General features: G+C 37.3%; 2 protein-coding genes across 2 annotated transcripts in view; one reads left to right on the forward strand and one right to left on the reverse strand.

Moving 5' to 3' along the window:
* LOC107712661 (troponin C, skeletal muscle-like) overlaps positions 1-7054 on the reverse strand; it is a 12963-nt gene extending 5909 nt beyond the window's left edge. Inside the window, exons 1-2 of the mRNA XM_016517970.1 lie at positions 6973-7054; positions 4080-4194 (exon numbers count right to left, since the gene is read on the reverse strand). Of these exons, the coding sequence (XP_016373456.1) occupies positions 4080-4194; positions 6973-7054 (197 nt within the window). The remainder of the gene's footprint in view (positions 1-4079; positions 4195-6972) is intronic.
* A 4628-nt stretch (positions 7055-11682) lies between these two features.
* Positions 11683-12774, forward strand: LOC107712662 (olfactory receptor 2AG1). The gene has a single exon (XM_016517971.1). It carries the CDS (start codon positions 11683-11685, stop codon positions 12772-12774), a length of 1092 nt encoding a protein of 363 aa, XP_016373457.1.
* Positions 12775-13309: the final 535 nt, after the last annotated feature.

Raw genomic sequence — 13309 nt, forward strand, 5'->3', positions numbered from 1 at the left:
TTTTCAGACCGATGAGCTTTGTAAAAATCGACGCGTTTCAAAAAGGCGGGGTATAGAGGAGAAACAATAATGTACAGTATGTGGAAAATAATGTGTTTTTTGAACTTTAAACCGCATAAACACATTTCATTACACAAAATAATGTTCTTTTTAGCAGCATCATATGACCCCTTTAAGTCTGATGTCATCCATCACCCCTTTCAGGTCCAAACGCTCTATCAGATGCCACAAGAAAACAACAAACGGTGCTTATGTGGTGGTTTTAAAAATAATAATAAATGTGTAAAACTAAGAAAAATAGCAAATAAATTATATTAGAGTAACACTGAACTTAAAACAAGTGAATGTATTTTCCGAATGCACTTTAGAATGTATTATCTATGACGATTAATGTTCCCTGCTCAGCCTTGAAGGATTCACTGATTGCTTGATTATTTTCCCTTGGGAAGTGTTCACCTGTTTTGGGGAGGGGACGCGCTGCTCCGAAAATACAGAGACTCCGATTGTGATGCAGCGGCTCCGTGTCCTGTGTTTTATTCACAATTCACATCTCCCCTCATCAGGTATGAAATTAATGTAAATGTATATGCGTTCCTAATATGTTGAAGTTATGAGAAATGCAGATATGATCCTTTAAAGGGTAAATATGTGGTTGTTTTCGGATGTTTAAAAGTTTGTATCGAGTCCAGTTTGTGCACCGCGTGTGCTAATCACACATTCTATGCTAATGATGGAGACGACGTGTTCTCGTAGTCAGTGACTACGATGTTAAGGTATTTGAACGAAATACAAATGTAACATTTGTGAGAAATGTGACAAATGGTTTATCAGTTATAAATGTGTGTTCTAAAAGTATTGTTCTAAAATGTTACTGTTATGAGTTCTCTGAAATCTAAAAGAAATACTAAAATATATTAAATGGGTAAAAAGGGTGTATTAAGTATTGGAATACCTGTACAATTTGTATGTTTGAAAGAACAATATAAAGGAAAGTACCATGCACATGTTACCTGTTAAAAATGTATTTCCTGTAGCTGCAACGCTCTCATGTCACTCGTGTTTCAGCTATGTTGAATTGAAAAACTTGATAAAATGTGTTGCAAGGCTTTTAATGGCTCAAAAAAATACAGAGACTCTGATGGTGAAGCAGCAGCTCCGTGTCCTGTGTTTTATTCACAATTCACATCTCCCCTCATCAGGTGGTGAGGGCGCTACACTTATGGCGCTTTTCCACTGCGTGGTACGACTCGGCTCGGCACGGCTCAGTACGGTACGGCTAATGTGATATAATAGTACCAAAAATTATACACTGTATTCCAAATTATTATGCAAGTGACATATCAATAGGATTTCGGTGAAATAAAGAGTCTGATTTTTGTTTGTTGTTTTTCACATCTTTTTAGATAACTGGTATTAATCTCAGGTTTGTTCAATAGTTTGCCAGGTCTTCTTGGGTAAATGGTAACCCAACTTAAAGAGGTTGTTCCACATTATTAAGCAAGTCACAGTTCTCAGGCGATATGGTGAGGAAGAAAGATCTTTCTGAAGATGAAAAGTATGAAACAATGCAATGTCTTGCAAATTTTAAACTGTTTAGCACCATGGTATTTATGCAGCATGGGAAAGTGTGTTGTCCTGCATGAAAATCCTTTTATTTCCGAGAGCACTATTCTTCATTTTATACCACAGCCGAAAATGGTTAGTTATGAACTCCACATATCTTGCAGAAGTCATTTTGACACCCTAAAATGACCTTGCATCTCACTTCCCAATATTCCAACTCAAATCATCACCCACCGCCTCCTTGCTGATGTTGCAGTCTCATTGAAATAGGATGGCCATTCATCAACTATCAGAAATCCATTTATCTGGACCATCTATTGTACTGAAGTGAATAAAACTACACTCTTAAGAAAAATGCTTCTAAACAGTACCAGAAAAGGGTTCTTCGGCTTGTAACAATAGCAGAACCCTTTTTAGTGCTAAATAGAACCTTTTTTATAGGGTTCCATATAGAACCATGCTTTGAAAATGCTATATAGGATCTTAATGGTGTTATAAATACCTGAGCTCCAGAAAATCAGTAATGAGTTGCTTTGACAGTTACAGATTTGAAAAACAAAAGGGCGGGAACAAAGAACCATAAACTGTAACACAACGAACCATTTCAGCATAAAAGGGTTCTTCAGAATGCTATGGTTCTAACTTTTTTTTAATGACGGGAAATTGTAGCAAAAATGACAGTGTTCTAACAACAGTTATTAGCAGAATACATTATTGAATGACAATGGACATTGAACATGAATAAATGCTTAAAGAAGTAAAACAAAAAATGGTGAAATGAAGAACAGTTATTAGCTGAATACATTAATGAATGACAATTGACATTGAACAAATTTGTTTGACAGAAACTTTACTTAATAAATCTTTATCTGACCAAGATCTTCTGTGCTCTAAGTCACTCACAAATCTTTTGACAGTTCAATCATTTCTATTTGCTTTTCACAACATATTGTTTGTTTTGATGCCTTTTGCAAGACATTGCATTGTTTCATACTTTTCATCTTCAGAAAGATCTTTCTTCCTCACCATATCGCCTGAGAACTGCGACTTGCTTAATAATGTGGAACAACCTCTTTAAGTAGGGTTTCCATTTACCTAAGAAGACCTGGCAAACTATTGAACAAACCTGTCTGAGATTGATACCAGTTACCTGAAATTATGTGAAAATCAAAACAAACAAAAATCTGACTGTTTATTGTACTGGAATCCTATTGATATGTCACTTGCATAATAATTTGGAACACAGTGTAATCCTAACCTTTATCTCCATACTGAAATCCCAGATGGCCAGACAGTGATTCATCTTTTAAAAATCATTAAAATATTTGTGTCTGGGACGCCATGAGCACGGAGATTGTAGTGTACACTAGGGGTGCAACAGTTCAAATTACTCACGTTTCGGTTTGTATCACGGTTTTAGAGTCACGGTTTCGGTGTGGTTCGGTATGTGGTATTTTAGGGGGAAAAGGACTATACTTTCAAGTAAAAATAAGAATACATAGTCTAACTACAAGCAACAGCACAAATAAATACAATAGAGTAAAGATACAAATAAAATAAAAAGTGCTTTTCAGTTTTTTTTTTAGGTAGGTCTAACATTAGTTTTTAGGTACAGAAATTGAATAATGTTATCAAATGTAAAATAACATTGCATATTTGATTGTATAAATTAAAGATTAATCCTTATTAAAGTTACAAAAGCTGTTCAATCAAGAGCAGTGAGTGATTTCCTTGTCTTTTGTTGTTTGACTAACATTAAGAAAGTGCTGTCACTTTAAGACAATGCACGGATCAAGTAAAGTTACACTGATACTGTACGTTCAACCGACTCTGTCTGCTAGGGTTAGGTTAGGAAACTCACCAAGACAGGCATTTTGACATAATATTTGTGTGAATTTGTCCATTCAAGCACAAGTCTTGAAAGAGAACGGCTCTCTGAGACGCGGGTTTGGCACTTCTGATGAGTGCACACACAAATTTTCTCACAGCGCTCGTGAGTTCTCATTCGCGTCTTCTGGATCTTGAATGTTTAAACTGGCAAGGCTTAATTGAGTTTAGTTTAAATAGATTGCAACGTGTGCTGTTCAGATCTCACCTGCGCATGCGCACTATCAACACCTGGGTGGTAATGGCATCAATGACTGGTCGTATTCCAGCATATGGCACTTGCATTGAACAAAGTTTACAAAGAGTGACTGGTTTGTCCACGTTTCTTTTTTTTCATAGTTGTTGTAATCTATTGGGAAGCCAGAATGCGTATCCATCGACAGAAACATATATTAGCCGAACTCTGTCTGCTTTACGTGTTATTTTTAACAAGCCATATTACAGATGCGTTGTCAGAAATTGAATCGCAATGCAAGTGCGTGCCGAACCGTGGGTGGAGAACGGTATGGTTCGTTTTTTTTACTGAGAACAGTTACACCCCTAGTGTACACTGTACGTTTTTTTTCTTGGGCCCTAATGACCTTTCCTCACACTGCTGTTCAATTCGGTGTTAACATCAAATTACATACTTGTCAAATACACGGAAGCATTTAGATAGTTCCTCCTCACTCTTGCCAGCTTGGTCTTCTTTTAGCTGCTGCACCATCATGACCAAGAACTCCTCAAAGTCAAAAGTGCCACTGCCTGAGAATGCAAAACTGAGATGTGATATGGGACAGACTAAAATGCATACAGGAATGAACAGAAAACAGCGTGAGTATTTGGTTTTTGAAGTGTGGTTGGCACAAACCAAGTTTAAAGGGATAGTTCACCCAAAAATGTACATTCTGTTGTCATTTATGCTACGTTTACACTAGTGCGTTTTCGTTTTAAAACGCATAACTTTTGCTACGGTTACGCCTGTCGTTTACACTACTCCGGCGTTTTCAACCCTCGAAAACGGAGACTTTCGAAAATGCTGCAGACCCCGTTTTAGTTTGAAAACTCCGGGTTGCGTTTCAGTGTAAACGGACCAAAATGGAGACTGTTGAAAACGATGGTGTGGCTGGCCACATTCGCTCTGCGTATCCTTGACGACCGTGTAAACCATGACATCATGCACATTGTTGTACCTGCATGAATGGTCATGTGACCTGCGTTTTCGGTTGTGTAGTGTGGACGGAGAACGTTTCTGAAACGCAGTGAAAACGCAAGTGTAGATGAGGATCGTTTTCATTTTAAAACGCTGCTTTAAAACGAAAACGCACTAGTGTAAACGTAGCCTTACTCACCCTCATGTTGTTCCAAACCTGTATTAGTTTCTTGATTCTGCTGAAGGTATTTTGAAGAATTTTCAAAATACTGACTTCCATAGTATGGAACAAACTATATGGAAGTCAATGGCTACTGTCAACTGTTTGGGTACCCACATTCTTCAAAATATCTATTATGTTCACCAGAATAAAGAAATTCATACAGGTTTAGGAGTGAACTGTCCCAGCTTATTGCATGTGAACCCTTATTTAATGTAGTCCATTTTTGGGTCACAACCCGTCTTACCATCTTCATCTCAATATTTTTTCCAGTATTATATTTTCATTTCAAGATTTGAAAACTTTGTGAAAAGCTGCATAATAAGATTTAATAAAAAAGACATTAACAATTCACCACTTAAAGGAAAGCAATCTGAATCAACTGTTCTGAATGAGCAAAATCATGTAGAGATCGTCAAAGTTCACACACCAGCAATCATTTCCTCACTCAGGAAAGAGCGGGTGTCTATCTGGGCATCAGTGGGCTAATGAGAAAAAGAGATTGCAATATACTAAAAGCCTCATGGGGCATTCACAAATCAGACTGAACATTTTAAATTACTTTGTTCATTCATTATTTGGAACTGGACAAGCTTCACAGGGGGTTCCTAGCCTTGGATTAAGCTAGGAAAATATATTTCCAGAAATATTAATGACAAAGAGCAGACAGGAACAACAATATGACAAGCATTCGAATAATGCATCTCATAATCTTGTACTGCAGTTATATCTGATCAAATGCACATTATTATTCTTTAGTTTGGGTTAAACAAATCAATTTTGCTTGGTTGGAACAGCAGCTACGCTAATTATGTCTCTAGGATTTACACTGTTTTTGCCACAGGATTGACATCCCGTGGTAACTAGGATTTACACAAGCTTCAGTCTGGATCCAGAACACCTGAGAAGAGATGATGCCAACCCCTCAGAGGACCTTGGATGATGCCAACCCTGAAACAACATATTGAACTACCACATTTTGCTATAAGTTTGATTGCATCATATAATAATTACTGTTGATAGTGTTCATCGTCTGTTTGATTACGTCTTTAATTGATTTTTCCGTACATTTCTGCCATATGTACATTAACTGACAGTCACCACTGATAAGCTACCACTAAATATTGTAGAAACTTAATCTGCTGTAAAGTTGCTTTGCAACGATTTGTATTGTGAAAAGCACTATACAAATAAACTTGAAATTATCAAACACCATTAGTGTAAAAGTGTAAGATTATCACTGCAGTAAATATCAAATATCAAATCAGATCAAATTTGCAAACAAATAATGCTGGTGCTTTTATCATACTTAATGAAATTAAGCAATTGGCTTGATATTTTATTTAATGCAATGAGATTCATATATTTTTATGTATAGACTGAATGTCAAAATACTTTCAAGGTAACCTGAAGGTGGACACTTAATACACTTAATAATCTAATTAATCCATTTCTTTTATTAATGATCTCTTTTTTGCCTGTTCTTGCTTTGGTTTTGTGTAAAAATGCTATTTTATACCAACATGAATATACATTCCGCTTCTAGAGTCAGAATCCTGTTGTTCACATGCACATTCTCAGGAGGAATCACAGAATGACACTGCAAATGTCAAAGGACCATGATAGTCTCAGCACTGTAATCAAACCCTATAAATTCCCTCTCTTTGATGATGTGGATTACCACATGTATCCAGAGACTACGAACACTAACACTAGCATACATGACAGGCAAAGAAAATTAGTCACTTGTCAATCACTAGAAAACACACTAAATACGTAACAGTAGTGATGCTATAAATATTAATTGCACTGTAAACATCTTTGCAAAACACAACAAGCCAAAAAGACTCATGAAATTTAAGCCTTATATTCGTCCAGGCTCAATATTAACATATACAGTTCTACACTCAGAATGTGATTTATGTGTAGCATCTATGCAAACTGGTTTTATTCAAGTAAAATATTATTCAGTATGACCAAATCAACGTAAAGTCATTGAGTTAGAACAAGTAGAGGCTTAGACCAAGTAAACCTGCACATATCCACTTGTTTATTCTCTTCAAGATCTTCTAGAAAATTGTCCTGTCATAAGTATGAATCCATTCTGTGTGATCATACAAAGACTGACTAAAGCATCTCGTCCATATCTACTTATTTCCAGAAATCTTACCATATTGATAGCTCGTTATTGAGATCAAAGCGTATCTGAAAACAATAACAGTCTTCTGTCCAGCAGCCTTCCTCCTAAACATATGTCTCCAGACTCCCCTAATAAGACCTCCTATTATTCTCACTATTCAAGAAAATGGCCAGGATTGGACGAGAAACTCTAGAGACTGAACTTGTCAACCAATGTCTGTTCAGCCTTAAAAAAGCCCCACCCTTTTTCTTCATCCCTTTCTAATCCAGTGCCCCATATTTAGCTGAAGGATGGACAAGTGGTCTCAACGACATTTCCCTGCCAATAAATAAAAAAATAAGGAAAGCAATGCAAGGTTATTTAAGCAGTGGATAAATAGATTCCAGAAGCAGATGCTGGCTACTTCCACACACAAGGTTGGATTTGTTCCCTCACCCTTGTGACTGTGCTTCTCCACCTTATCTGTCAATCTTACCATCTAGCAGTCAATTTGGCTGCGTATTCCTGTCTATACTGACCGGCTCACTTACATCTGCATCAGATCGAAACATATTAAGAAACAGTGAATCACAATATGATAATGAGGCTTCACAGTCAGTTGGTCATTGTATCACTCTGAAGGGGTTTATTATCCAGCTACACTCTCAAAAAAGATACAAAATCTGTCCCTGGGGAGGTACCCTTTCATTTAGGTACTAATATAAAAATTTTACCTTTTGAAAGGGTACTGCCCCAGTGACATCTTTTGTACCATTATTTCTGATTGAGTACTCACCAAATAAACAAATATGTGTGGTGTTAAAAACTGGTTCCTAATGTTACCTGTAACTACATTAACTAAAGCTTAAAGTCCTTTAAACCTAAAGTCCTCTGAGCTAATTTTCACTACAAACGATAACTGAGACGCAAGGTGGTACAAGTTGCATTTGTATGAAACGAGAGTGTACTACATTTGATGAGGAATGAACATTGCGACTGTAAAAAAAAAAGTTCTGTGAAGTATGAATCACTGCGTCTGAATATGCCTATTCTCCTACTAGAAGGTGAAAAACAGCATGTGACATGGGTGGTATGTCTGAGTTCATAGAGTTTATAGAAATTTAGTCCATGGATGACCAACTACTTCCACAGAGAAAATTTTGTACAAGTCTGGATTTTATTCATATTACACACATTCATATAAACCACAAGGGTTGCAAAGTTTGTTCCTAATGAAATGTAGTAGGCCTTCATATTCAGACAGCATACAATTTCAGAAACACTTCATTTGTGTAGTTTGAATGAAATCTATCAACCATTATGGCTCTACCACTGGAGAAAGCTTAATAGTTAACTTCAGTCTTAAAAATTAAAATTCTTTATTGGCATCAATGGTTCCATGAAGAACCTTTAACCTCCATGGAATCTTTCCATTGCATAAAAAGTTCTTTAGATTAATAAAATGTTCTTTACACTAATAAAAAGTTCCTTTAAGAACTGTTCACTAAAAGGTTTTTTGGGGAACCCAAAATTATTCTTCTATGGAATCACTGCAAAAGCCTCCTTTTGGAACCTTTATTTTTAATATTGTTGGATTACATGTGCCTTGATAACTAATCACATGATGTCACTGAACTGCAGTCAGAGTTGTAAGACAGTCAATCACTGTTTGCGGACATAAAAAATGTATGAGAAGTGTTAATACCACATGAATGTGACAAACTCGTCTGTGACTTCTTTTATAACAGCATTTTTTTTCATTGCAAACTTTAAAATTGATCACTCCAAAAAGTGTTTATGGCAAGCATGGTGAAGCTAAACACTTCTACCCTTAACCTCATGTGATAATAGTGTCCCATAGAATAGAAATGAATAGTTTCATTTCCAGGTGAACTGTCCCTTAATGCATTTCCTCCTACGTGAACAGTACTGCTTTTTCCCACTCTAGTGTTTATATTTTCTTCGATGTGACGGCAGAAGTAGTGACCTTGTCAGATTCTTAAGGCTCGTCATCATTACCCTTCCATGCCTTATCCAGTTTCTCCCAATAATCCTCAGACTGCTAGAGTTTCGTAGGCTTTGCAAATATATCTACTCAAAAGAAGAGTCTTCATAGATAGTGTTGATCCACATGCTTAACACACCCACACCCATCACTTACAAACACTTGTAACTCAACTTGTAATACAGTAAAATCGAAGTCATGATGTGTAAAGATGTCATAGCCAAATGTAGACTTGTGTCATGGTCTCAATTAAAGGCACAAACCTGTGTCTGAAACAATGCTGCCTTGCTTTTGGATATCAGACAAAATTTCATACAGTATCTACTGATGGGAGAGATATCTAGTAAAGCAACTGGATCTAACACGCATGTACACAGTATGATATTTGAAAATGATTAATTAAAATTGTTCTATACATCTTTAACATTTTTTTCTAATCCAGCAGCAATGCCTGTGGCAAGAAAAGTAATGAAAGCCAACTTCCTTTCCAGTGAAAGCCCACTTATTCTCCTTATTGGTCTGGATGTGATGAAGGCTGTCTATTATCTTATGAGCATGCAGTTTTCTCCTTATTATCTATATTATTATCAGAATTTGACATATTGAGGGCCAGGTATCAGACTGCTAGATAGATAGATAGATAGATAGATGGATAGATATGATTCCCACATTCACCTGTTCATATATTATAGCATTGCCCCCCCCCCCCCCCCCCCCCCCCCCCACCTTTCTTGGACAAAACAGACAAACAAACATACTCCCTCAGTCTCTCAACCTTTTTAATCTCACTAACCTCTATAAATAAAAAAGTTTCCATATACTTATGAGGATGACTTTGAGTATCAGAATAGCTGTTTACTCATTACGGATAGATTTACTTAAATGAACAAATCACTCAGGGCAGAGTGAGTGTCCTGTCATCACTGATTCTAATCCAGCCCCCATCCAGTCCATAAGGCAGAGTGTACTGGTGGGGCTGCTGCACATAGGTAACCTCTGGGGACTCAGTTAACAAGCATTTATTCTTCATGAGTGCCTGATGTCACCCTTAAAGACTTAAAAGACGTTTAAGCTGAGGTAATTGACAGCAGCAACTGTCAACCTCTCGTTCCAGCCACTCTGCCTAACACTCTCTTCTCTTCTTCGCTCTATTCTTGGACATTCTTAAGCACAGCAGCTGAATCTTGGAGAACAACTAGATGTGTTGCAAGCTAAATAAGGAGAGAGCAGTGAACGCCCCTGCTCTTGTCCTTTCCTTAAAACCCTGTTTTCTATCAAGAGTGTTCATTGATTCTACAATAATTGCACCACTGAATGCAATACAAGCCAGTCGATAGGCCTATATGATTATGTTTGATCAATATCCTTTGAACAACATGATTTGGTTTATCAGTTGACTACACGAGTGTGATAAATCAATGTTGCTTGTAAACCTTGGCTTTTCCCCTTGTTTTCTGTACATGAAGAAAAAAATTCTAAACAGGTTTGGGGATAGCGTGTTCATCTACTCCTGTCAATCACAACGCAAGGGTATATGAACAATCGCTTACCTCAAGCTGTGACAACTCTTCCGGCATCCTTTCACCACCATGAGTTCACTCTATTTTAAATCACTTCTATTAACATTTTGATCTTTTTTCATTATCGTGCTTCTATTATTGACAAGAGAAGACGAAATCAAATACGAAGACAATAAATGCCATATAGGCTATTTACATACAGAGTTTTTATTTTTTATTTTACTATGTTAATTGTGTTTTATTTTAACAGTCTGCACGTTGGACAGACGTTGTGCTTGAATAAAGTTAACTAGCATTTTAACTCTTAACCGAGATTTTGTTTATATAGCATGCAGCATCAAGCGCAGAAAAAGTCTCATGTGAATAAATTATTACAAACGTCATACAAATTAAATCGAATAACATTATCGAATAACAGACATCAATTATATACCATTTGTGGGATCTTTGAACTGATATGACTTGATATATTAAGTTAACAAAACAGTTGCAAATCACATTTTATGGCAATTCTGACTGAATGTCAACTCCATGATACACGAAAATCATCACAAAAGATGACTTTACACTTCTGTTGTGATTGGAGTGACTTGAACTGGTGAATATAGTAAGTGTACTTTTGTATTTATTGTAAACCCGATTTTTTTTTTTTGACAAATATGAACATATACTTTAATTGCACCCATAATCAGTCAATCAAAAAAAAGTTCATTAAGTTGGTTAAATAGGGTATTCAAAAAATGTAAACAAATGAATCAAATGATTAATCTATTTCAAATCAAATGATAGATTATTCTAATTGCATATTGGATTAATATTAAACATTTTAAACGAATTTAGAGTTAAGTTTGTAGATGGATTAGCTATTAATTTTACATTTTTGTCCATTACAATGAATAACATCAAGAAACATTAAAATATTTTCTTTATTTTACTTTATTTTTAGGGCAGAAAGCAAAAAATCCTTGATTATAGATTACAACCTAATAGCCTACTCCTCTGCGGATTTAACAATTTAACAGTCTTAACGGACAATCGAGGCGAACTCTTTCAACTGGTTATTTTTACGAGAGGCATGCCTCTTTGAGTGACTTTAAGCCCCACCTTCATTCAAGTCACTCACCTGTCTGCATCTTTTCTGAAGACACATCGCGTGCAGGCGCAACAAATGCGAACATCAGTCACCACGTTGCCAAACTCCCAAAGCTGTCATAAAAGTGCACGTCCTCGCCCATAATGTGTTTCACACGTGCTTTACCATGTGCCATTCTATGGACTGCAGTCTACGCGTGTCCGAGTCCAAGCCAGGATGCCAACATCACTTCAGACGCCCTCCAGCTGTTGGACCAGGGACGCTGCCTCTTCAGATCCATCCTGCCGTCAGATACAGCTGTGCAGGCACTGGTGTGTGTCTTTGCGTTGATGACCATCATCTCACTTATCGTCAACGGCTGCACTCTGTTCAGTCTTGGCAGTTCAGAAGACCTATCCTGGGAGCCACGCTTTGCCCTGCTGAAGAACCTCATAGTAAGTGACGTCCTACTCATTGTAACCCAAGGTCCAACAGTGGCACACTGTCTGCTGCAGAAGACCACGCTGCCTTATGGAGCTTGGTGCCTCACTCAGTTCTTTATTAACACTGTTTGTGTTTTCTGCACTGTGCTTACTATCACCTGCATGGCTTTTGAGCGCTACCTATATGTGTGCCAGGCCATCTACTACATTAGTATACTAACCACCAAGCGCCTCTACCTCATAGTCGGTCTCACATGGCTTATTTCAATATGCTTATCGGCAGTGATCACAGGTTTGCTCAGTTTAGGGCACAAGAGCTCATTGGTGGGGAAACCCATTACGGGACTCCTTTGTGAGCCGGACACCTTAGAGGCCCACCTTGGCTTTCCACGAGGCTCTGCAGTGTTTCGAAAAGTAGTTGGGCTTTTGGTGACACTGCTTTGCATCTTTTCCTACTCCTTCTCGTACCTGCGCATGTATCAGGAGGCACGCAATGCCGTTCAGCCTTTCCAGCAGGTCAACAAGAGGGCACGCAAAACGGTGATGTTCTACTGTTCCATGCTGCTGCTTCAGCTGCTCCCCATCTTTCTGAAGATAGTCTCGGATGCTCTGTGGGAATTCGAGGGCAACATTGCAATGATCCGTTCGCTGGATTACCCTGGAGACTGGATGTCGGCAGGAACCCTACACATCATGCTGCTGGTGATGCTTCAGGTGCCTCCTTGCATTAATCCACTCATCTACGGTTTGCGCAACAGAGAGGTGAGGGAAGCCCTGCCCAGGCTGCTGTGCTGGAGGAGAAACAACCGGTAAGCGAGACCAGGGTTAAAGCCAGGAAGTCGCATCTTCTATTTGAGATGATTCAGGATATTTTCAGAAATGCTTGTTAACTGAGCCCTCAGAGGTTAGCATCCCTGGCTGAAGTGGAAATAGGATAGATGAGTGTGTAATGTGTAAGTCTGGATCGCATGGTTTATTGTAAGATTAATATAACCCACAATATAAAACTTTAATGAAAGATATTTTGAATGCAAAACAGTAAATCTGACTCAAATGTAATGTGCCTTTTGTTCACATAAAACATGCATCTCCTTATGAAGTTTCTATGTTAATATAATTAGATTACACTTAACATGAATTTGTTTAGTTTACGCATCATGAATTAATAGCATTTATTAATGTAGGTTTGTGTAAGTTTATAAATAAACTATTGTTCATTGTTAATTCTGGTTTGTTCATAATTTAATTGATTAAATTAATACATAACACATTTATTATTTTTTTAGTTAAAGTTGACATTTTAAAACATTGTTAAGAGATAATTAGCATTAACCAACAATAAAAATGC

Source organism: Sinocyclocheilus rhinocerous, unplaced genomic scaffold (assembly GCF_001515625.1).
Source record: "Sinocyclocheilus rhinocerous isolate Xijiao unplaced genomic scaffold, SAMN03320098_v1.1 scaffold418, whole genome shotgun sequence".
Taxonomy (NCBI): Eukaryota; Metazoa; Chordata; class Actinopteri; order Cypriniformes; family Cyprinidae; genus Sinocyclocheilus; species Sinocyclocheilus rhinocerous.